We start from the raw sequence: 24398 nt of genomic DNA, 5'->3' as shown, positions 1-24398 counted from the left end.
CTCTATTTGGCTAGACATTTTTTGTATCATTCCTTCTCTTGTTTTCTTATTATATGACCTCTGGATCTGGCTGTCACGAGGGCTTCCCATTGTAGCTCACAGTTTTGCAAGGTGTCATTATGTAAGACTGATATGTTGGGCTCTGATTGTACCATCAAGTCAGCCCTCATCCTTACTCTTGATTGTTTTTTTCCTTTATCTAGATCTCTTTAATTCCTATTCCAATGTATGTTAAAAGTGTCAGCACTAACTAGTTACCTACTCTGGAAGAAAAGTAGCACTTCAGCTGCTCCTGCAAATTCTTTCACTCTCTGAGCAGTGATTAATATACAGGTTTAAGAAGAATTTTTAAACAAAACCTGGAAAAAAAAAGGAAAAGAGCAAATATGCAGGCTAATGGTGTACCCTGAGGTGAGCAAAATGCATTTTTTTAACAAGCCAAGCATAGCAAAAAAGCTATTCTACAGTGAAATTAATAATTACCAAAAAGATTTGCTAGCATTATTGTTGTATCCTTTATGAGAATATGGGTAACATGTTTAAAAAACATGGGAAGTGTGAATCAAAGCCCAAAGATTCAAACTGGTCTCTAATTTTTAATGTGAATTCTATTCATATGCCCCTGGTGCATAGACTGAAATACAGTCTGTGGGTAACAACTGTCTTTAGAGTTGTGCCTCTTAACTGGAAAATTGTATCTGTTCCTCTGATAGTACGGATTTCTAATTTTCTTTACCATCCTGCTTTAACAAAGCTTTAAGGAAGGAGGGCATTATAGTGCCACATGTAGTAGGTGCCTGGCTATAATACATGATTTCAGTCCCAAATATTTTCCAAAGGCAAGGTTTGTTTATTAACTGAACCCCATGCTGAGATTCAATCAATCTAATACAGGCTGAGTTTGAAGTTGAACATTCAAATGTATGCCCATACATCTTGGGCATATATCTTACATAATGATGTTGGCCCCAGACATCTTTCTGGGTTTGTTTATGTCTGTTATGGATTCCCCTCATTAGCCATGCTGTTTGAGGGATTCCCTATGGATTCAGCCAGTTTATTGCATACTTTTTTAATTTTATGCCAACTGAATGTTCTGAGTGGCAGCTTGTATGGTAGCTCCGTGTAGCTTCCTCTCAAAACCAGAGATGAATGCTGTGATTAAGGTTAAATAAAATAATATGGAAACCAACATGCTGTAAAAGGGTATGTAAGAGAGTGTCTCAGGAGAGATAAGAAGGTTATAGAAGTAACGTGAATGATAAAGCATTAAGATTTTGACTACTCTTCCTATTTCTTTTCCTTTTAATTATGGTTAACCATTACAGCAACAATTCCGTGATTTACAAGATCTTCCTTGTTGAGCATCTATAGTAACAACACTGGGAAAACTCATTTATTAAGTTTCAGCAGAGTGAAGGGATGTTTTAATATGCCAGTTGCTAAGCACATCTGTGTGTGCTCAAAACTCCCAGTAACATTAATTGGAGTTGCATATGCAGATCAGCTGAACAGCGTCTTAAATATAGATAGCAGAGCTTGGTATGGGCCATGGTCTGTTCTTGGGAGAGTGTCCTGCTCCACTGAAGTAAGTGGTGTTTTTGAGGCTCTTCTCTGCAGAGATTAATGTTGCCCTTCTTGTATTCAGCATATAGTACCCATTTAGTTCTTGTAGAAGAGTTTACAAAGCAGTAATATATGGTCAGAAGAAACTAGAGCTAAAAGACAGGTTTTTCATATAAAGCCTTTGAATTATGAAAAAGGTTGTTATCGATCTGAAAACTCAGATTTATAAACACTTAATTCGTCAGTTCCTCATGCCTTTCTTTTGAAATAAACAGCCAGCAATATTATTTTAAAATAAGGCAGAAGGTGTAACAAGAATGAAGTAATGTTTTGAGAAATACGTGATTGATGATTAAAAAACAGAGAGAGAAGGGGGTGGGGGGTGGTGTCAGTCCAGCATTCATTAGTCAGGCAAAACTTCTATTTGAGCGTGCATTAAGTCAGGAAGACCAGACAGTGTGTCTGGAAAATTATTCTTTCTTTGAGAACTAGTGTCTCAAAAATATTCCCTTGTTTCTTAAATCTGAAAGCATCCTTTGACTGACTTAGTTATTTTATATCTATTGATGTGAGAGAAAACAAAAGAAACTTTAAAACCTGGAAACATAAACATCATTGAACCACCCACTTAAAAAAAAAAAGAAAAAAGGGGGGGAGGCGGAGGGTAGGGAGAGAGAAAAAGAAAAGAAAGAAAACACAGTGGATGTTTTCCAGGAGGGAACATGCTCCGCTGTGTAAAGGGGGCTAGTGTAACAAGAAGTCATCTATTCTTGATTTCTTTAGACAGCTAGAGCTTTGTGCCTTGTCTAGTTTCTACGTTTTAAGAGCTTGTTCTGTGTACCAGAAATAATACAATAAATGGGTTTAACCACATTTGTCTCAGCTAGACAGTCTGCTTTGTCAAAGATTGCTGGTACAACATAAACAAATTACGTGTTTGTAGTGCTTTTCAATGAAAGCCTATCCAACAGAGCAGAGATTGTGTTTCGGCAGCTGTAGATTTAATCTCCTACCTGTCAGTTAAAGCAGGCATTTCCTGAGCAGATAAGGCCTGGCTGCAGAGGGGGGAGCAGGCACAGCTGGACAAAGGGCCATTGTTACGGCCCCGTCATTCTATGTAGATTTGCCGGGGCATTTCATCGCACCAGCTCCACATTACGCTTGCGGAGGAGCCAGCCCTTCACTGCAGGTTTGGCAGGCAGAGAAAAGGAATCACAGCACAGCTTTGTGCTACTCATTCCCACCGACTGTCATGAGCAACTGAAGAAAATATCCCAACTTTGCGAGCAGCGTCACTCTAACGCGGGTGTGATCACTGGATTCATGGCAGGGATCTATTCGCAAGCCGAAAGAGCGCTTTAAATAACCCTGGATCTCTGACAAATCGGGGAACGCCAGAAAATGGGAAGATTGGCATTCCTTCTCAAATATCGGGATCCTCTGCAGGGAAGACAGCACAGCAGTGTGGACTTCTGTCTGAAGTATAGCTGTCGCTGGAATTTTAGCACCCAAATGTGGATAGGAAATACCTAATGCTTATTTTAAATATGAGTTTCCTAGTGTTCTGCCTTATTTTACCTTTTTACTGCTTCTGTTCTTTCAAAATGTTTTTGTAGATGAATCATAAACGCTGTAGGAAGTTTAGGAGCCAGTATAACTGATTTGAGCCAGACAGAGTTGGTGTGGGAAGGAAGCAGGCTTTGTCTATATCACTGTAAGTTTAGAAACTCTGTTGCTCACTCCCAATCTGCAATAATTACTGTATACCTAGCAGTGGCAATCAGTCATACCGTGCAAACACACCAGTGTCTTGGAGCCTTTTCTGAGTAAAGGTGGTCAGATCGTGTCAAAATCTGAGGAATCCTAGGAATAGATGGAACAAATTAATTTTTGCATGTAATCAGTATTCTGATTTGACTTTGATCTCTAGACACAGGAGTTTTCCGCATTAAACTAGTTCTTGATATAATTGCTTCTGATAACCCTTTGTGTTTCGATGTAGACACTCCATAAACGTGATTTCTAGAAGTTCTCTAGATTACTATTCTGCATGAAATCTTTTTCAAAAATACACAGAAGCAAGAATATTCTCACGAGATGTGAACACCTCCTTTGACTTAGTCTTGAATATTATCCATTTAGGCTTCAGGAAAAATATTCATACTTGTCTCTATAATAAGAATAAATTCACAGAGGAATAAATATCTGAAGAAGTCAGTCATGGGACTGGGTGGGATGGGAAAAGTGTCTCCTTTTCCCACCTGTGACTCATCTCTACCCTCATATCCTGCCAGTATACAAGTGTTTGAGGGCTATACTGTGTAACCTTGGAGTGCACCTGCTCAAAATCTGCCTCATTCTGCTGTTTCAACAGAGCGCATCCCTCATTAGCCATAACTCTGAACGTTGGGTAGCTCAATTATGAGGTAAGGTGCAAAGGTTACAACCAACAGATCACTATGGATTTAGTTTATATCCACTGTGCGTTTTCACTTCTGTGACTGTAAAAGAAATCAAGGCCTCATACCTAAACTAGAGACATAATACCATCCACTGAATGGGTCTTTGTGCTTGATTTAATTAATATTTGTTAACTATTCAAAATCTATAACTGCTTATATAGTTACAACACAGTATAGTTGCAAATCTTGGAATATCAGTGAAAATACAGAAAGCTTTAAAAACTGTGCTGATCAGGAAGAAACTCTTCCCGTAGGAAAGTGAATGGCAGAACTCCTGTTAGCATCAGTGACCCTTGGGTTTCAGATACATATTTGTTTAATATAGAAAAACCCCAACCTGTTCTTTTGTTGTACCTTTTTTACATCTATAGGGCAGAAGGACTTTTGATCAAAGGCATTGCAAGATGTTTCTGTCATTGTTCCCACTTCTGCTGGAATTATTCTTTAAGGTGAAAGACAATCCTTCCTTTAGCAATCATCAGTGTGTGTCGTTAGATGTTTTTTTTTATACCGTACATTGCAAGCCAATCTATTGAGGGAATTAGTTTCATGTTAATAACTAGTGATGGCTACTACTCAGAAAAAGAACTCTGCCTTGAAAGGATGTGGGGGAAAAACTGCTTGAAAGCACCAATATGAAATGCAAATTTTAAAGCATCTCTCGCTCTAAATTTTTCCATCAACAGAATATTTCAATGTACTCCAAAAATCTTGCCCATTTTGATATCACCATAAAAACATAAGCTAATAAGGAATTTCTGACATAATTTATATTTAGAATTGAGCTCAAGTAATGGAGCTTCCGTACATAAAATATCAACAAGTATCATTAGGCTGCAATATTTTTCTTATTTTGGCATGAATAAGACAAGGTGCAAATGAGAAACATACATCTTCACTAGTCTTTGGAAAGATCTGAAATAATTGACTTGCTCAGTCTTCTGTGATAGCTTGGTGACCACTAACTGTGACAATTTGCATAATAGTCAACTCCTCACTTCTGTAGAGATAACTGTTTGTATCTGATTAAAATTAGGACTGTTTTAGTTCTCTTGACTTTTCCAGAAGTTGCAGAAATAGAGATTTGCTGTTATGCTTTAACCAAACAAATGCACACATGGGGATAACAATATGCTGAGTTTATGCAGATTTTACAACACAAATCTGAATAAAATACCCACTAATAGACCCTTAAGGAGTAATAAACACACATGAATTTTCCTTAGTTGCACTTTAAAGTGATTTTAACATACTACTAGACCTTAACAATAATATTTAATTGACAAGATTATGCATTTGTATGGATTGAAAAGGTGGTAGATCTCTAATTCCAAATGAACTATAAATTCACTTTTGCATAACATGTTTTATTTATTTCTCTATAGCAGAGATGTTCTCCATCCCTCCTAGTGAGAGTTTCTTAAAATACAGACAATTTAAATAGATTTAATTACCATTTATCATACTCTTAACTTCATGAGATCATCTTTAGTTGAATTCTGTATTTCCAGGTAGTCAAGGAGCTAGACGAAAACAGGGAAACACGATGAGAAGCTAATAGAAATAAAATGAGAGTTAGTGTTTAAAACTGTTCTGTTTTCACTGTGGTTGCTAGTATTTCTCTGTTGCTCCCTTCTTTATTTCCCAAGTAAATGGAATTTAAGTTTAGTTCATTTAAAGTTTCAAAGGAGTGAGAAAGAAATAATAAAAAAATAAGGATACTCTGTTTCACTCTATGATCATGGCTGCAATTTTCACATTAATGTTATGGCCACTGCAGTAGACCTAAATCTCCAAATCATGCTGAACCATTGGACAAATGGAAAAAACGATCGGGGCAAAGAAAGAAAATAGCAGTTACAACCCATTTACAAATTCAGTAGTGAGTTACATATTTTTCATATTATTTCCCATATGAAATGTTCTCACTTTGCAAGTCTATGGTATCTTTTTTACAGTTTATTTGCCAACACTTCCCCTGGGATCTCATTGGCAGACATTTTCTTTGTGGCTCATGTACTTTTCACTGAGAGGAAATATTTTTCAATTAGGCTGTAGATAATTAGATGGCAGATAAATTAGGACATAATATACCTCCCTATATAGATATAGCGGCAGTGATTCTATATTGCTAACAGGAGCAGAAAGTAGTCTCTGAGTAATTTTCAGTGTGGAGCTATGTCGGTGTGATTTGTTGGTGTCTTAGCTACGATGCAGTGCCTGCCTGATCGCTTTTGGTCAGTCGGAGCCCACCTTTCCTCAGTGGCTGTTCCTCCACACGCAGAGTCACGGTTGCTTCCCTGGGATTATTTGTGCTGGAGGGGATTTCTCACTTCAGCGTTTGGGTCCACTCTCACATTAGAGAATGCTAGGCATTGATGGTGCATTAGTTCAAAGCCTTGAGAGTTCATCGGTTACCTTTCTGAGCTCAGAACAAAAGTCCCAGGCAACGCTTGCACAGGAAGTAGCCAGATCCTTTATAACTGCACTGGTCAGTTAACCCAGCCTTACAGTTGCTTTGCTTCATAAATAAATATACACAAATAAAAGAGCCGGACCATTCAATTATAACCAAAGAGACCTTCTTATTTTTTAAATACCATTCTTCTGCAGTTTTCTAAATAGATAATTTTTGTGAGCAGGAAATGGCTCAGTCACAACACAAGTTCATTACAATATTGGCAGAGCTGGGGAGGAGATTTGGGCTCAAACCAGAAAAAATCTTAGCATGTAGCTGCATTTAAGTGATCCCACTGACTTTCACATATATGAACTTTCATAGAAGTAGCCCCTACTTTATGCAACATGCCGTTCCCTTTCTCGCAAAGTCACCAAAGTGACCTAATCAAAATAAAATTCAAATTAACAAAATTTCTTTTTTATTTCTCTTACAAAGAACAACAAAACCCAACACTAGAAGGTGAACTAAATAAACTTCCAATGGTAGTAATTTATAATATAATAATAATATTATATACCCATAAATATAATAGTGCCATGTATTGTATACACACTATTTAAAATGCAGATAAGGTAAATACATATAATATGCAGTGCATTTAAAAACTTACACTAGTAGTACTGGGGACACAAACACTGCTTTTAGTGCCATTAAGAATTTTTAAATGAATCAACCTAAAATGTAACGTGTTGAACTATCAGTTGTAGCCATTATGTTTTATTATATAAGCATGTATTTTGAGCATTCTGAAAATGCACATTCTTAATTGATATATTGTAATTACCTGGGAAACTCTTCTATTTCACTGCAGTTTTTAAATGAGAGAGTATGAAATTTCAAACACATTTTTGCTATGGAAATGAAAAACTTAATGACAGCATAGACGGGTTTTAATCTGGCTATAGAAATTTTTCAAGAAGTTAAAACAATCTTAGGTAGAAATTCAAGTTTAAACTATGAAAAGTTTAAACCTGCCTGTGAATGAATTAGGTTCTTAAAGAGTTACAACATCACAAGGACAAAAGGTATTGTACAACCTATATTAAAGAAAAAAAAAATTCAATTCAGTAAATTTCCAAGGCTGGTTTCTCAGCTAACGTGCCTTGGAGTAGTCTGTTAGAGTCAACACATATCTCAGGATTTCTAGGGGTTGAGAACAGGGTCCATGGATTTTATTGGTGGAAGAAGGGGTGGCAATGGCTTTAAATAGTGATGTTGGTCTATTAGTGATTGGCTTATTTAGCCATTCACACAGTTTTATACTGATGCTGGTTGTAATAAAAGAAAAGCTTTAAGAAAGTAATAAAATATTATAAAGATTGTGCTTATCCCCTCTCAAAAAGATGGCACATAATTCCTGACTTTACTGAAGTAAACTGTACACCAGAGAGGCAAGTTGTCAGGTTTCATCTTGAAATGTTTGCAAGAAATTCAGCTGCCATTGTAGGGTGGGATTCACTTCTGCTCTTGAAGCCTGTGATCCTCGCAGATAAGCAAAAACGTGTGAGCTGCCGTTTTGCTTGCACTGCTGCCATCCTTTTCTCCGAATGCCTTTACTTCTCTAGCTGTAATGTTAGCTGTTGCGGAGGCAGCTTTGATTTTTACAAGAGAGAGCCCTTCCTATTCCTTACTCTCACGTGCTGTGGCCCTTATCCCAAAGGATGAGGATGTTTTTCATTCAAGGCATTATTTTTATGCAACACAGCACTTTGTTGCATTTTTCCATGCACAATGCTAACCATCAATGACTTTCGAACAGGGAGAGTTGTCCAGCCACCTTCTGAACTAGCATTCACATGACTGTGGGAGAAAGCCTGCAGATTTGCCCAGCTTATCAAACGTCCCACCAGCTTTTATTATTTCAGGGAGAATCAAATTGGAAGTTGCTTCTTGAACTAATCAGGGCTGATTTGCTTGAAAGTTGCTTCCTGACTTAGATCTCAGGTAAGGAAGTGCTGTAATCAGTTCCCAAGGGCCGTCAGAGTTGTGATGGTATATTAAAGGAATGGTACACTACCTTTTAAGAGTTCCCTAATCTTGGTGGCTTCTCATGTTTAACACAGTTAAACCTGAGCTTGCTGAATAGAAACAGAGATTAATTTTATAAGGCAGCTTTATGTAACAGATAATTTTTTTACTCAAGCTTGCAGAACTGAATTTTGGAAAGAACATACCCAGGTTTTCTGCAGGGTTAGTACAGTTCAGTGAAAGATATAGACTGGCAGAATTGCTTGAAACCAAACATTTACTACCCGTCACCAAAAAAAAAAAATCTTCATGAAAGAGAAAATGAGTCCCCCTGTGTGTCACTGTTTGCATATTAGCCCATAGCATGGGCTCTGCCAAGTCACTCTCTGACTGACTGCTGCAGATGCTCTTTCTCAAGTATTCTGAGTGAGATCTTTAGTGCAAGTCTTTGGGGACAAACAATAGCACCTGTTCCTCACAAGATAGCAGCCCAGTTAGTCCATTCATGTATCTTTAATGAAGCTCTGGGGCAGATGGCAAAAAATGGCATCATCAACAACTTAGCACAGAGGAGACAAAAGGCGAAAGTACAGATCCAACAATACGCTATTTTTTACGAATGGGAAGAGACAGAGTCGGAGTGTTTCTTGGGCATCTGCTACAGTCATGGTTTTCAGAAAGACCTGAGGAACATCTCAGCAATTAAAATTTCTGGGCATGTAGCCGATTTTATGAAGTACACCAATCAACCCCTCCTCCCAATTTCTCCTACCTCAGTAAAAGCAAAATAATAATAACAACAACTTAAGAAAAAAAGTAAAAAATTAAGGTGTGTACAGTTTTTTTGACATGAATTTTATATCTTTAATAATTCAGAGATCAGTCATACTTGTACCTTCTCTTATTTTCTAATGTTTATTTGTTCTTTTAAGTTGACCTGTGCTGAAAATCAACACCTATGTGTTTCTGGATGAAACCAAGATGTACCTAGAAATCGTATTTAATATGTGCTAGAGGGAAGAGTCATGGAAGGGAATGGTTGCCATTCAATATGGCCTTTTTTCAATCTTTATAACACTTAAGTAAACTCAAACTCACAGTCTAAATGCAAGCTACCTGTAGCCAAAAACTGCATTGATTTATAGAGGCTGAGGGTCTGATCCAGTGTTCAGAATAGTATTTCAAGAAGAAGAGCAGATAGCCAGAACATGCAATGGTAATTCTCAGCCCTAACAGAATTCCCTTTATTTCAGAGTTTTAAAAATAATCTTCTTGGATATGGTGGAGTAGATCCAACTCTACAGAATTACATTGGGAAATAACCATTGTGGGATTTTGTCACTATACGTTTCAAATTATTTTTATGACACGACGGTGCAAAGTAGTGCTATGGGTATGGATGCACCATCACTCTAACCACAGTACTCTCGCTGATCTCTTCTGTGTCTGGTGAGACTGTGTTGGTGCCTTGTACCTTTCCAGCCTCATGGAAATACTTTCTGTGCACGGTGATTGTAAGGGATATTTCTTAAGCTTTGGATCCATTTGATTAGACCATAGTTGGGAACTACTAAAAATTATTGTAGACTGTATTGTGTTGAATTCCTTCCAATATATACTGTAGTTGTTTTTATCAGACAAAGCCTGTGGTTTTCATCTGCTGTATTCCTGTAGTCAGTGTAAAGGAACACCACACAGCAAAACTAGCACAATTATATCAGAGGTAAATGCCAGTGCTGGGCACATGGGGATCAACTCCAATCTAACCAAGTTTAACTCATATCCTAAAATGCATAGCCAGGCTTACCTCAGCTAAAAAGAGAGAAAAAGCTGCTCAAAGCTAGTTTCTTTCACGCCCCACTGCCATAGCAGTAATTGCACAAAGACCTTTTTATTATAAGTTGATTTTCCTGAGAAATGGATTCAAAAAAATACTGTAAAGAGTTTATTTTTTGCTTGACCTTTATTAACCTACATCTTAGGGCTTTCCCAAGAGAAGAGTTGTTGGTAAATTAACCCTCATAGACACACACAGTAGCATTTCTGCACTACATCAATGGTCGTGAAAGTAATGGGGATATGACAGGAAAATTTGGCACTATTTAAACAATGTCATAGGTCAACATATGGGATTTGACCAAAAAAGTTTTTTAGGAATTAAATGAAAAAAAAAAAAATTGCTTGAAGTGTATTTTAACTTTTTAATAGTATTTAATGCCACCGATTTATGGTACGAAGGGGGAAATTTTTTTTTCTGCCTAAAAACCCAATTTCTTCCTACATTTACTAGCTTTGATATATAAACCATTATATGTTTGCTTAATTACTAATCAGAAAAATCATAGTTGAACCCTTGGGTGCTTCTGGGTTTAAGGAATGATGGATAAAAACTCTTTGTGATCCTAGCCACTGTCTCTGAAACACATGTAGCATTAATTAAGCAACTAGGAAATTAACATGTGGATGTAGCAGACATGATTCTATCCCATCTCCCATTTTCTAAATGTTGAATTCAAATGCTGGTATAAGATGAAGAATGTTTTTGCTTTTACATGTTTGTGCTTTTTGATACACTTATTAAGGTCAAATTAAATTTGATATAGTAGATTTTATTCTGAAATGGTCTCTGAATACAGCTCCATAATTACCAAGCTACATGATAGTGCATAAAGCTGTAAAACTGTTTAGACAGACAAGCAATTTATGTGTTATAGTGAGGTGTAATGGCAAAGAATGTTAGTTCAACTGGGGCCAAGATGTTGCAGCCTTGAATCTTAAGAGCTGGGGTGTTGACTGTTTAATACTGTGGTGAGATATGGAAATAACATACCTGAGCTGTTGGTATATATATGAACAATACAATGATGTAAGATCTCAGAATTAAAATTACCCCAATGATACTAAAATTTGAACATCAAAGTAAGTACTGCGGTGTTAGGTTACTTCTAAAATGCTTGTCACTCTGCTTTCTGTGACCAAAGATGAGAAAACCTGTGAAAAATCAATAAAAGTACATACCACTCTTCTTTTAAAGAACCTACAGTATGTTAGAAGGTTTTGTACCTTTTTACCTTGTGCCAGGACAGGAAATATTAATTAAAAAAAAAAAAAAAAAAGAAAGAACCAGGAAGAAGTAGGAAAACGTGCAGTTCACTGAGACTGTTACACCTTTGACACTGAGGGAAAACAATGTTAGCGAGGGCTTTGATGTGATAATGTGAAATTCACAGGGATTACATTAAGGCGAAGGTTCTGTGGGACTGTGTGAACACAAGAACACTATCAGTACTGGAGAAATACCTGTCAAGACAAATTTGTGCTATTTCTGATCAGAGGCTCTCTTCTGTTTAGCAGGTTCAGGGTCACATGCCTCCGCTCATGATCCCAATTTTTCCACACGACCAGCGGACACTGGCAGCGGCTGCTGCAGCCCAGCAGGGATTCCTCTTTCCCCCAGGAATAACTTACAAGCCAGGTAAGCTGACAGAGATGTTGAAGCTGTTTAACATTTTAGGATATTAACTGTACCTTCTTGTGTGATCTGTCTCATATTGATGTCACACAACAGGCGTAGCTGTTTGGATATAATGTGGAGTTTTGCAACTCCACCGGAAAAAACCTCCTGGTTAGAAGGAGGTGGATGGAATATTAGTTATTGAACATCATGATTTTTTTACATTTATTTTCTGTAAAATCATTTGCTCTAAATTTATTGGCCCACTCGTTTAGTAATTTGCATCCGGATTGCCCTGTGTTATTATACAAAAGCTACGTATCTTTAATTAATTTGTTATCATCAGTGTACTTGTCTTTTGTGCCAGAATTCTTACTCTTAATTAGTGATAAAACTCATAGGAAGTATAATTTAATTAGCAGGCTTCAAATGGGCAACTTTTTGTTTGATTTCAATCTGAACAATAAAAGGTTTCAGTAGTTCAATCCCAGTCATCATTCAGACTTGTAACAGGTCACATAACCTTGCAGTGAAATATGTTTTGAGACGATTTAGCAAATGTTATGATTTCTTTCTTTTTTTCCTCCGAGTTTACAGGACTCCTGGGGAATTCAATTAGGGATATAATGGTTTGAAGCTACTTTCAGAGCCTCCTTGTAAACAGAGCTTTAAATGTTTAAAGACACGTTGCCAAAGGAATTCAATGTAGGAAGATAGTTAAGTAAATAAAAGTCAACCTTATTTTCATTTGTACATTCTTTGTAAGTGACCTCAGTCCAGAAGCAGCAACCTTATTTTGCTCATTAATAGTATTCCTGTCAAGCTGCCTTTAGCATATTAACCTGATAACTAATAACTACAAAACATAAATACCAGTTTCTTTTTTGACATTAAAATGAAATGTACAAAGTAAAGCATTGATCCTGCTCCTGCTGATGTTAGTTGTGTTTTTGCTGTTGGCTGCAGCAGGAGCAGGGTCAAATCCAAAGTAAAGCCTCATAATAGATGATGTAAACAGCATACTAATTAAAAGCCAGGTTGAACCTAAAATCTTTTCTAGCAAGTTTACTTAATATTAGATGAAGTGAGGCCAAGCAGGATTTCAGCAAGCATTTCCGTTTGTCCCACTCCCATCTGTCTCGTTAATCCAGAGACATTCCTCTTTAAACACAGAATCTTTGTCCAGTTATTATCCTATTTCCAGGTTTAGAAATCCCAAAGTTCTTTTCCAATTTGACAAACTGTTGCACTGCATGCAGGAACCAGTTAATGGAGCTCTGAAAGGCAGCTAGCTCTAGATGACACAGAATGATGGCTATTCACACACATCACCACCTCACAACTGTTGGGGACAAACGTGGAGAATATTTTTTCTCCAAAGACGTGAGTTGCCAGCTGTGGAAATTGTCTACGACATCCTGGCTAATACCTTTCTTCTCACAGACAAGACAAAGCAAGTGCTTTGGTTTCCTTGATTTTCCATTTTAATCTGAGATGCTTTCTGAATAGTGACTATTAATGATTAAGCTGTTGGTTGTGCTTCCCCCTAAAAGGTGATATGTCACATCACATCGTGTTGATTTTGGCTCTGTAGGCTACTGGATACGATAATGACTTAGGGAGTACCAGCATGATTTCCTGCACAAGAACAGATTTCTGCCCTTACTCTGAAGTGTTCCTTACAGTAGTACCTAGTCTAACTTTATTGACCTTATACTGCTTTGCCTCTGATCCTATTGACCTCACAGCAGAAGCTGATACAGCTTTAGGGCATTTTTTTGCTTTTCAGAATGCAGAAAAAGAGGTCTATTAAAAGATTGAGTGCAGGCAGAAATCAAGGCCTAGATATCTTGGAATACAGCTAAAATGTTTGGTAGTATGTTAGTGGTTTATATACAGCTGATGCTAGTAAGAACCACAATAATCTGATTATACCCAGTGCTTTGCAAGAAATAAGAAAATTTATATATTCAATATATTAATTGAATTCTACAGCATGTGTGGCAAAGGTAGCTGGGCAGGTTAGTAGTTTCTGTTGGAGAAACATCATGATAAAAAAACCTCCATGACTACACTTGGTATTGATTAATTCCTATTTTTGGCACTCTTGGCACAGTAGTTAAGGAATTAATGAAACTGGATCTCTTTCATAGAGAGGGTTCTTCAAAGTCATTTCTGAGGAATATTTATGAACTTGAATGCTACTACCCGTACTCTTCTACTTTTGTGAGAAATGAAACTTTCACCTCTAGAACTGTCAGTTTAAAATTGCTTATAATTCTGAGGGAAGATATGAGATGGATTAACCCTTCAGATACTTACAGTTTTCTTTTTGGTTGCCTGTTTCATTTCTGTTTCATTTCACTCCAGTTTGATGTAGACAAGACTAAGCTTTGACAGTGCCGGTTTTCCTTGACATTCAGAAAATACAGTGAAAGGGATTTCAATAATAGGGGCTGCAGGAACTGAGTAGTTTTGAAACTGACTGTGTCATTTAGGGAATGTCAAATATTGTGCGCATGCAGTCACTTAATTTCCTTTGCCTGAAAAATGGGCTAGGTATAAGCCAGCTTGGACTTGGAAGTGGCCTATCAGTGTTAGTGTGACAGTGCAGCTGAGATGAGAAGTCCTGCCTTGGTGCACAAGCCGGGGTATGATTACGTGCAGGTGTCCATGCAAATATATCTTTATGGGCTAAGTGAGAACCAATTTAATGGCTGTTTAGTTCAATGCCAAGGTGGCAGTTACTGAGTACTGTTGGAAATATGGACGTAAGCCCTATGCCTTGAATTAAGAAAATGGTATTCTTACAACAAACTACACTAGGTCATGTCATCAAAGGAAAAACTTGTAGAAGAGAGGAGGATTAATTAGGTTCTGAGGTCCTTCCAGCAGATGCCTTAGCTGCTCCTGAACTCAGAAAGTCATTATGAATAGAAAACTCAAGGAATTGCTGGTATACAGCTATGATATATATTAAAACCTGACAGGACAGAGTTTCTTACTGCCTGGCAGGATTTATAGCGTGAGGTGGCTGTAGCTCTCCCCCCGTATTTTGGATCTCTGGCAGGTGAAACAGGCCAAAGTTAGCAAGTGCTGATGACAAGTAATAATTACATTAGAAAAAAATATCCCCAAAGTCCCATGCTTCCTTATGTATCTCAAAGTCATGTAATATAATTTTCCGGCATGGTAAGTACTAATTGAGAAATCAGAGCTGCATAGACCACCTAATTAATTTTTTATACATATTTCAGTATTTATACTGTATACTGGATTAATTAAAACTTTAGGGCGCTGTGCATCTCAAATGACTGTTGTGACTATTGACCTGCAGGCGCTTGACGAGCCTCGTAGAGTACCTGGTTGTGGGGGTTGCCAGTTATTCCAGTGGGAAGCTGAGAGTGGCAGCTGTTAGGAAGCTAATACTTGCCCAGTGATGCTACACAGTTAATGTGATTATTGCATTCCAAGTACAGCAAAGCAACTGTGCTGGCTTTCTGACTGTGCCCACTATACTTGGAACTGGTGGGTAACATAAGTACCATTATACCTGCTCTCCCATTGCAAATTTCCCTTCACTTAACCAACCACATGCATCCAGAAAAGGTTAGTGGGCTGGAGTATCCTTGAGTGTGATTAGTATGTCCCCATTATGTCCTTGTTCAAGAGGAGAAGACAGCGAGTGGGACAAGGAAGACAGCTCCCATCTCCATCTTGCAGGGCCTGAAGTATTACTTCAAGTTTTGCGGCTAAGAGGGAATGGGGAAGTAGGATGATGACAGAGTGAAGATACAGAGCAGCACTGGGCCCGAGCCAGCCAATACTTTGAGCATAGCTCAAAAACAGAGCTACAGTTTCCTCTGAGCAGAGTGGGAGGACTGCTCTCCATTGCTGGCTGCATGATGGCAATCCATGTGACTTGGACATGAATGATCACTTCTGCTTGATAGTCTTCTGTAAATATTTTGTATTACATCTGTTCTTTACCAGGGGTGGAAAGTGTCTCTGAAAAAGATTACTGAAAACAGAGACACTGAGTTATGGAGATTGTAAACCTCTATTTAAAAGGTTTTCTAGAGTGGTATGCTGCAGTGTGTTTTCAAACCATTTCTTCATATTTCATATATAGGTTATATAAAGACCATGGTTAGAATGGCTAACAAACAACTCCTTTCTGCCGACGTAGGTTATTCTGCTTTACACAAAAATAATTTACAAGAGATTTCTCTATACTAGCAATACAATAAAATGTGAAAATAGAGACTGTTTTCCAAGGCTGATGGCAAAAATAGTGGGAAATGGAGCCAACATCTTGGCCTGGTTCTGTTCCTACTTGCATTGGAGCAAATCAACACAACTCCTTTGAAAACAATGGATGTAAAGTTAGATAAAGCACAACAAACAAAACTGACAGGCTTATTGTCCTCTGGCTGGACCTCAGAACATTTCAATACTGTTAGATATTTGTCATCAGACTAATTAAACTCACAGTAGCTTATCCACATAACTAAAATAATCTTAGATCTGCTGGATTTCAGTGATATCCATCATTGCAGTTTCCATTTGGAACAGGCTTTTCAGAAGTTTTTCCTAAAGCTGTAAGGTGGTTTCAATTTTACATAGCGTAGTACTTTATGTTCAGTAGGCTGCTGTTCCTCTTGGCAGGTGAGAACAGAAAGTACATCAAGTCAACTGTGTACTGAGCTGGCTGTCTATCTTTGCATGGCAGAGGTGCTGAATGAGTCTTGTTTCTAATAGAAATTCCACAGTATTGTATTAAAGCCTGTCATGTGTTCCTGTTGGGTTTTACCGGTTGGAACAAAGAATCTGTAACCTCAGGATTTGTTGTAGCAATCCATATGTGCCTCACTACTAAATGTTGAGGCAAGAGCTGGAAGTGGTAGTAGGCAACTGAGTATTTTCAACTGGGATTTTGCACTGAAGTTCCTTACCCTTAGACAGACAATTGTTAGGACAACTGATTTTGCTGAGGCATGAGTGTGGCAGTAAGACAGTGTTGTAGCAAACTGCTCAGGACAAAGGCAGAACTAAGATAGTGTCACCTGGCAGAGGAGATGCTCCACAGTATTGCCTTAGCTAGGTATCTCTGTTAACATCTTCCTCACACCTGATGCTGCTGCACAAACAAAATTTATGCTGTGTGGGAATACTGCAGGAGTGGGCATCTGTGTCCTTGCTGTATCCCGTAATACCCTGAGGAAGGGTATGCTTTCCTTGGTCCTCATTGTGCCTGGAAGGGTAGCGCTCTGGAATTTGTGATCTCTCACATCTCTTCCAACTCCATTTCCTGTTATTCTATGATTCCACATGAAGGGTCTGCAAGTGGCAGTTTGAGATCCAGGCATGAAGAGACACATTTTAAGTTACAATCCCAAACTGGGGAAGCCATTATCAAACTGAAATCTTTGTAAATCAGATGAAGAAAGTCAGCTTGTGTCTTACAATTGTTTTTTAGGAAAGGCTGCTAATAAAGCAGCACTTTCCCACTATGCTGAGTCTCACAAGAACCAGACATCCTTCTATTCTCACAGCTCACACAGCCTTGATCTGGAAAGTAAGTTCATATGTGGTGTAAATAAAGTCACTAAGCTTCATCGCTTCATCCAAGACAAAAAGAAACATTTACATTATTTCTATGTAGAATAACATGGTACAATTGCTCACTGCTTTTATTCATTTGGAAATGTTGCTCAACCTGACAAATGAAACAGAAGTCTGGCATACTTTTCCATGGCTTGCAAACACCAATTTATATATAAACAGCAGCAGCCAAATGTAAATAGACAATCAGCACAGCAAGGAGATTGAAGAGATCAGTTTGCAAAACATGACAGATTTTCTTCTTCTGGCATTCTTCTCACTCCTGGTTATCAAAGGCCAGCACACACCGGTACCTAAAGCAGACCTGTTTGAACATGTTCTGCCGCCGCCTTTGTACAAATTTAAAAGCATGGAGCCTCACGCAAGCATTCCAAATTGAGAAATAAATTTGAAAAAATTTGCTACAATACATTGACTGATTTCTTTCCAAGACAGTTACTGAGAAGCTTCTTGATCCATTCTTGCACTGACAAAATGAGAGGGGGAAATATGTACCTTCTGTAATTAAAAATTAAACCCAGTCCATTCCCTTCATGCTCAGCTTCCTCAAGGAAGAAAAACGTATCTCTGCTCTGCTTTTACTGCTTGGTGTCGGCAAAGAACTCCAGAGCTGAAAGTATTAAATTTTGTTCTCACCACAAAGATACTGCTAACATACCTGGACTTAGTCATAATTTGACATGTTAAAATCGGTGGAGGGGGGGCATACACCAGGGACAGGGACGGAAACGATACGCAGTATTATGTTTTAATAACAAATAAATGGCATAACTATAAAATTATCTTTCCTGTAACAAAAGAAAGAACTGCAGCCAGCAGGTGAGCAAGAGAACATTACAGGGTGTGGTAGAGATACTACTAAATTAACTGTGAAGCCAAAAACTCTGTGTGTGTGTGTGCGCGTAAAATATCTGGCTATTTCAAACCATAGGAGCATGACAGCTGTGAAAAAGGAGTGCCGCAGGGAATTCTTTTAGAGTTTGATTTTTTTAAAAATATGTTTGACATGGAAAATGTTTTAGTACAAATAAAGCAACTGGTATTGAACTTAAAAAGTGTATGTGGAGGGGGAGGGAGAAAGAAGAGATAGCTGTGTGGAACAGGAATGAATAATTCATGATATTTAAAGAAAGAATGCCTCCGAAATGTTCTGCAAGGCAGTCTGTGCTGATAACTCGGATGGTTATTTTCCCCCCCATTTAAAGCATCATTAATTCAACATCTTTGTGATTTTTTTTAAATCTTGTAAGATATTTATAAAACATTATTTAACTTAGATTAGGATCTTATTTATTCAGATAATTTCATATAAATATCGAAGAATTGAGTAGAATTGTTTAACCATAAAAAGACAGCTTTGGTACTTTAAGAAAAGGTTCTTAGGTTTTTCCTTGTCTTTTTTTTTTTTTTTTTTAAAGAAAACCCTCAACATCATTGCAAACTAAAATCAACCTCATGGAAGGGGGAAAATAAGAGGAGATATTTTGAACATTACACCATAGGACACCAGTACAATATAGTGTTAGTGAATGCATTGTAGCAGAGCTCCATATGCAATCAGAATCCAATTGTTACTGGACTGTGTACAAGCGCATACTGTGCTCAATGGTCTGATGAGGTATTATGGATATGATGCAAAGAGACCTTGTGGATTAGACATGTACAATTTATTTTAAAAGTGAAACAACCGAACATTTAAACTGGGCTGAATACAATAGCACTTCAGGTGTTAAAAAGAGAGAGTTCCGAAGAATCCAGTCACTGCAAAGATTCAAACTGTCGTCGTTTGGGGGGGTCACCAAAAAAAAAAAACCAAAACCAAAAAACACTAAGTCTCGGAATGTTCTGATTATATTATATTATTTTTGATATCTGTATTTTCCCTCATTGCTACATTTTGCTTTCATTGTGGAAAAGTTCATGTAAAACAGACTGATCCTTGTAAATCTCAAAAATCTGCAGAGGTGCAGCCTGTTAAAATGCAGCCTACAGATAGTACATAACACTGACTTTAAATAAGAAGCTTGAGCCAAAGTGAGATTCCATGAAATCATATTTACTGTGTTATTTATCCTTTACTCTACTAAATTTTACATTACAGATTACACTGCTAAACTATTTCAGCCTTCCTTCATTCTTTATATTGACTAGGAGTCTCAGTGTGTGATGCATTGTTGCAGTGGCTCAGAAGTGGGATCTCTCACAGAGGCTATAAGATATAATGCTGCAATGCTTATTTTGGATCAATAGTATCTCTTATTTTCTGGTGTATTTGTTGTCCTGTCAGTGTAGAGGGCATACATTTTCAGTTTCCAGTGAACAAACCACAGAAATTTTAGTGCCTGAATCTTCATGTAACTTAACAACTATGTAATCTATCAAATTCAGTAAGGTTCTGGATCTAAGAGAAAGTTAGTATTTTGAACTATACTTTAAAATTATTTAATTTTATTTTTCTCTATGGCTACCTTAAAGGCATTGTTCCAAGACAGAGAGCCTCAAAGCTAAACAAGAAACAACCTCAACCTGTGTTGAGTCAACTTGGTAGCTTTCCCAGGAAAGGGCCACTCGATATTGAAATCACTCTGCCTTAAACAGAGGTGAAATTTCTTGGGTTATTTCTCCTGTTTTAAGAAACACTTGGCGACAATTTCTTTCCCCTGGGAATCACTGGGATTTCCTGGGATATCTTGTCCGTGTGTCTATGGCCTTAAGGCCCATGCTGTGCCCAAGCGTACACGCTTGATTTGAACATTTGCTTTTGAAAATGAAAATCACAAGTAGAGCATTTATGTTTTGCCAGTTTGCCTACCAGCTATCTGCTAACAAAAAAGTTCCAAGGGAGCGTGGCAAGTCCGTGCCCAGCGAAGCCTTTTGTTTTTGCAGATGTTTAGGCTTAGAGGAGTGCTGTGGAGCACAGGCAATCCTAGGTCCATGTTTGCACTTGTCTGCTGCTATTCTCTGCTCATTGTCTGAACCTGCACTCATTGTTCTCCCGACAGGTGATAACTACCCTGTGCAGTTCATTCCATCAACAATGGCAGCTGCTGCTGCTTCTGGACTCAGCCCTTTACAGCTCCAGGTATGTGCCAGAACAAAAAAATGTGGGATCAAAGCCAACATTTTAGGGGAAAACTTCTAACCAGCTGTATGCTAAATAATAGTCTGAATGTTAAATAATTTTTGAGCACAGCCCAGGAGGATTAACACCTTATGTACTTACGGTACTGCAAAAACAGCAACATGCAGCCAACCTTGATACTATGAGTGAGAGACATTGTGCTGTATATTTTATATCGGCAGAGCTAATGGTATTTTTTTGATTATATGACCAGTTGATGGGACCTATGTTCAGAAATCTTTTAGTACTTTTTTTCCCCTGTAGCTGCAATGCACCACTTTTAATCTGAGCAGTGAGTGTATCCGAACTAATATGTGTACTGGGTTTTTTTCTTCTTTTCAGATAGTGTGGTGCTGACAATACAATAAATTGCAAACTCTTTTAGCGTCTGTATTTAGGTAATCTCAACCTTTCCGTGCATTAAGCTGGTCAGATGCCAAGCATGGTCAGGAGCCTTGGTTTGGTCATTTATTTATTTTTGTCATATATAGAATGAAATGTTTTGAAAGAAAGATTTATGTGCCGTATTATTAGCTAGCTTTTTGTGGCAAGAAGTTTTTAATTTCACAAGAAAAGACACAACAATGTCATAAATAATGAAGAAACAGTCAAAAGCTTTCAGAGTTAAAATGTGTGGAAAGGAAGTGACAGTGAACATGAGAGGAAAGGCCATTAAAGATGCATGTAACTATTTGCAAGTAAACCTTTGAAACCCCTGTTTGAGTTAGAGTTGGATTCAGATGTGAAGTAGGAATAAATTGTGCCTAAAGTAGCACAGTACTGCCATGTTAATATATAAATATCTATTTTGCTTACCCCTCTGCAATTATATAATTTTCCAGAGGGACCAAAGCAAATTAAAAATCCTCTCATTTTTACCCAGTGCTGATATTCTTCTTGCCAAGTTAACTTAGGGTGAGAATGGCCCTGATGGTGCAGAACTGGTGAAAAAGACCCCTTGAGCTTATGTCTGACATAACCTGCGATCAAAACTTGAAAAGGGAACACCCTGACTCTGCAGAGAAAGGTCTCCCCAAAAATACTTTCGGATCATGATAGTATTATGTTAGGGGTGTACCTTGGACATGCTTCAAACAAAAGGGAAGATTTTCAAAAGGAAAAATAGCAGGTATCATTTGAAAATCTGTATTTGAATACTTACTGAGGCAAAAGCCTCTTAAGCTTTCGTTGAGAAAATACTTCGGAAATCAGCTTTTTGAACAGACATACTACTTTTGCTACTTTTTGAAATGCAATACAGACAGTGAATGTACACAAGTCTGTTATGCAGGGAAGGATAAAAACATTTTGATTGCAAAAGAAACAGGATTTAAAGCACTGACATTTCATCTTACAGCAATCTGTGGCTTGACCCACACGTCTATTGGCACATCAGCCTTGATCAGAACCTACAGCAATAGTGCAATTTCATTAATTTGCAGAAATGATAGACTGAGCTGTTAAACACGACGAGCACAATTAGAGAGAAAAGAAAACAACGAGCAAAGAAAGTGGTGTAATAAATTCAGAAACATTTGAGTGCTTGAGGAGCCAGAACTTCCCTTCAGATATATTTGTTGTAAAAGAGGATGTTTTGTTTGTTCTCCCCACTTTCTATTTTATTTGTATTTAAGTAATAGAGTACTTAACCTTCAGTTGGTACCTGCTCATCTGATTGACAAATTGGCTGAACTAAATTTTATTTACTTCTATTAATATTGTCTTTGTATAAATTCCATCAGTGTTCCCTAAATGAACACTTATTTGAGTGTGTTTGTTGGAGGGAATTTGTTGTTATACCTGCTGCGTCAGGAAGACTGTTAGGGGTGTAGCATTTCAGATAATTTTTCTATCTTTGCTTCCCTTCCCCCTTCTTTCCCTGTTTTGCTTTCTTTCTTCCATGCACCCCACCCACTTATTTATTTACGTGAATGCTGTGACCATGGTATCTGAGTATTTCTCAAGTGCTTGAAAATACTGATCACAAAACTAACCTCTGTTCCTTTCAGCCAGTGGCAGAAATAGCTAATTCATTTGCAGGTTTGGTTTTGTTTCTACATGTGAGCATGTGTGTGATATCTATGTTCGGAGAACTTGGGGAGGGAAAGCTTTTCAATTAAAAAAGCTTTGCCGTAACTCTAACTTTTCAACTTTACCAGGGTGTTATTATTAGTTCCAAAGTGATATTCCACAATCCATATTCAGTTGCAGTGGAAATTCTGTCAGCTTCAAACTTATAATCTCTACTCTTTTTTTCACTTATGTTTTTTGGGATGATTATGCTTCAAGTAGGAGCTAGCAGCAATTTTGTGTTCTCATCTGTCTGACCTACAGAAGCTCTGAATCTAATAGCACAGAAAACAGTTTATTCCCAGGTACATCACATAATGATAGCAATTATTCTATAGAAGATGCTTCTTCAGTGGTCAATTTGTGATTAATGTTATTAATTAATCATGTTATTCAAGCTATTTAGCACAATGGTATCAAAATGTATTTTCTCTAAATTTTATGTCTGTGTTCACCTGTGGATTATGTATCTCTGTGAGTTAAATAACTTCATTGAAATCATATGTAGGAATTTATCAAGTAACTAGTTTCACTCTCTGGGCCTTGCATTTAAAAAAAAAAAAAAAAAAGAAGTTGCTCTTCAGCAACAGACCTGTTCGACCAATCTACTCCTAAGATTTTGCATCACATTGATCGGCTAGTGGTAAAATATCATTAATAGTCAGTTGTAGCTTTGAGTACCCTGAAAAAAAGTAGTAATTACCACATGTTTATACCAGTCTATGTTCCTGACGTGGTGGCTTGCTCTGCTTTGGTTTGACATTAGACTATTTTCATCTGTATACTGATCTCATGAGGGTGGCATCAATGATGCTCTGTGTTCCACACTTCCCATTAACAGCTCAGCCCAATCTCATCAGTTTCTTCAACAACTGGGCCAAGATTTAAATAATTTGTATGATAGGACCAAGCCTTGTTAGGACTCTTGGTGTGAGGGAGGGTCTTGGCGATGAGGAAACAGTTCTCTAGGTATGGTCTGAGAAGAAGGACCAAGCTATTTCTGTTCACCCCTCCAGCTTCAAACAACTGTGAGTGAATCCCATCAAATCAACCTTCTGCTAAATAGTTTACAGATATATTACCAAATACACCTGTAGCAGGTATGCATAGTGGTGTGTGGATGAGTTCTGATTCATGTGTAACAAAAGCATGTTGCTTTAATTAATCAGTGTGAGCAGTAAAACCTGTCAATAATTTTCCCTTTGCCCTTTTTTTTCTACCAACCTTCTCTGGAGTTTCTCCCCTTTTCTGTTTCCCTGATTTTTTTTTTCCCTAGTTGTCAAATGATTGCACTGATATTAACTGATTCTAGATACCTGTGTCCAGTAATCTTGCTAAACGAGTGACCTTGATCATGAAATGGGTTTTCCCAGCTTTCATAGTTCTGCTAGCAGAAACCTAGTTACTGGGAAGTTTCAGTGGTGGCAGAGGTGGTACCTATATGTCCTTACTTTCAAGCAAGGTATGTTACTATATGGTCTTTATTGTTTAAAAAAATCTGCCTTTATTCTTAGATAGTTCTACAAAGTAGTCTGTGTTGTAAATAAGGAAATATCACAGGTCTCTCAACCACGATTGATAAACTGTTGATAGAAATGGAAGAACTACAATGATGTTAGCTGGAGTTATTCCGAAACAAAGTGATCTGTAGGAAAAAAAGCAAAACAAAAA

At 37.7% G+C, this 24398-nt stretch overlaps 1 protein-coding gene across 1 annotated transcript in view; it reads left to right on the top strand.

The window, feature by feature from the left end:
• Positions 1 to 24398, top strand: part of SOX6 (SRY (sex determining region Y)-box 6) — a 239801-nt gene that overhangs the window by 133750 nt on the left and 81653 nt on the right. Inside the window, exons 7-8 of the mRNA XM_010150535.1 lie at positions 11812 to 11932; positions 20539 to 20618. Coding sequence (XP_010148837.1) covers positions 11812 to 11932; positions 20539 to 20618 — 201 coding nt within the window. The remainder of the gene's footprint in view (positions 1 to 11811; positions 11933 to 20538; positions 20619 to 24398) is intronic.

Source organism: Eurypyga helias, unplaced genomic scaffold (genome assembly GCF_000690775.1).
Source record: "Eurypyga helias isolate BGI_N326 unplaced genomic scaffold, ASM69077v1 scaffold8274, whole genome shotgun sequence".
Lineage (NCBI taxonomy): Eukaryota > Metazoa > Chordata > Aves > Eurypygiformes > Eurypygidae > Eurypyga > Eurypyga helias.
Note: the sequence above shows the minus strand (reverse complement) of the source record. Positions and strands in the feature narration are given on the sequence as shown.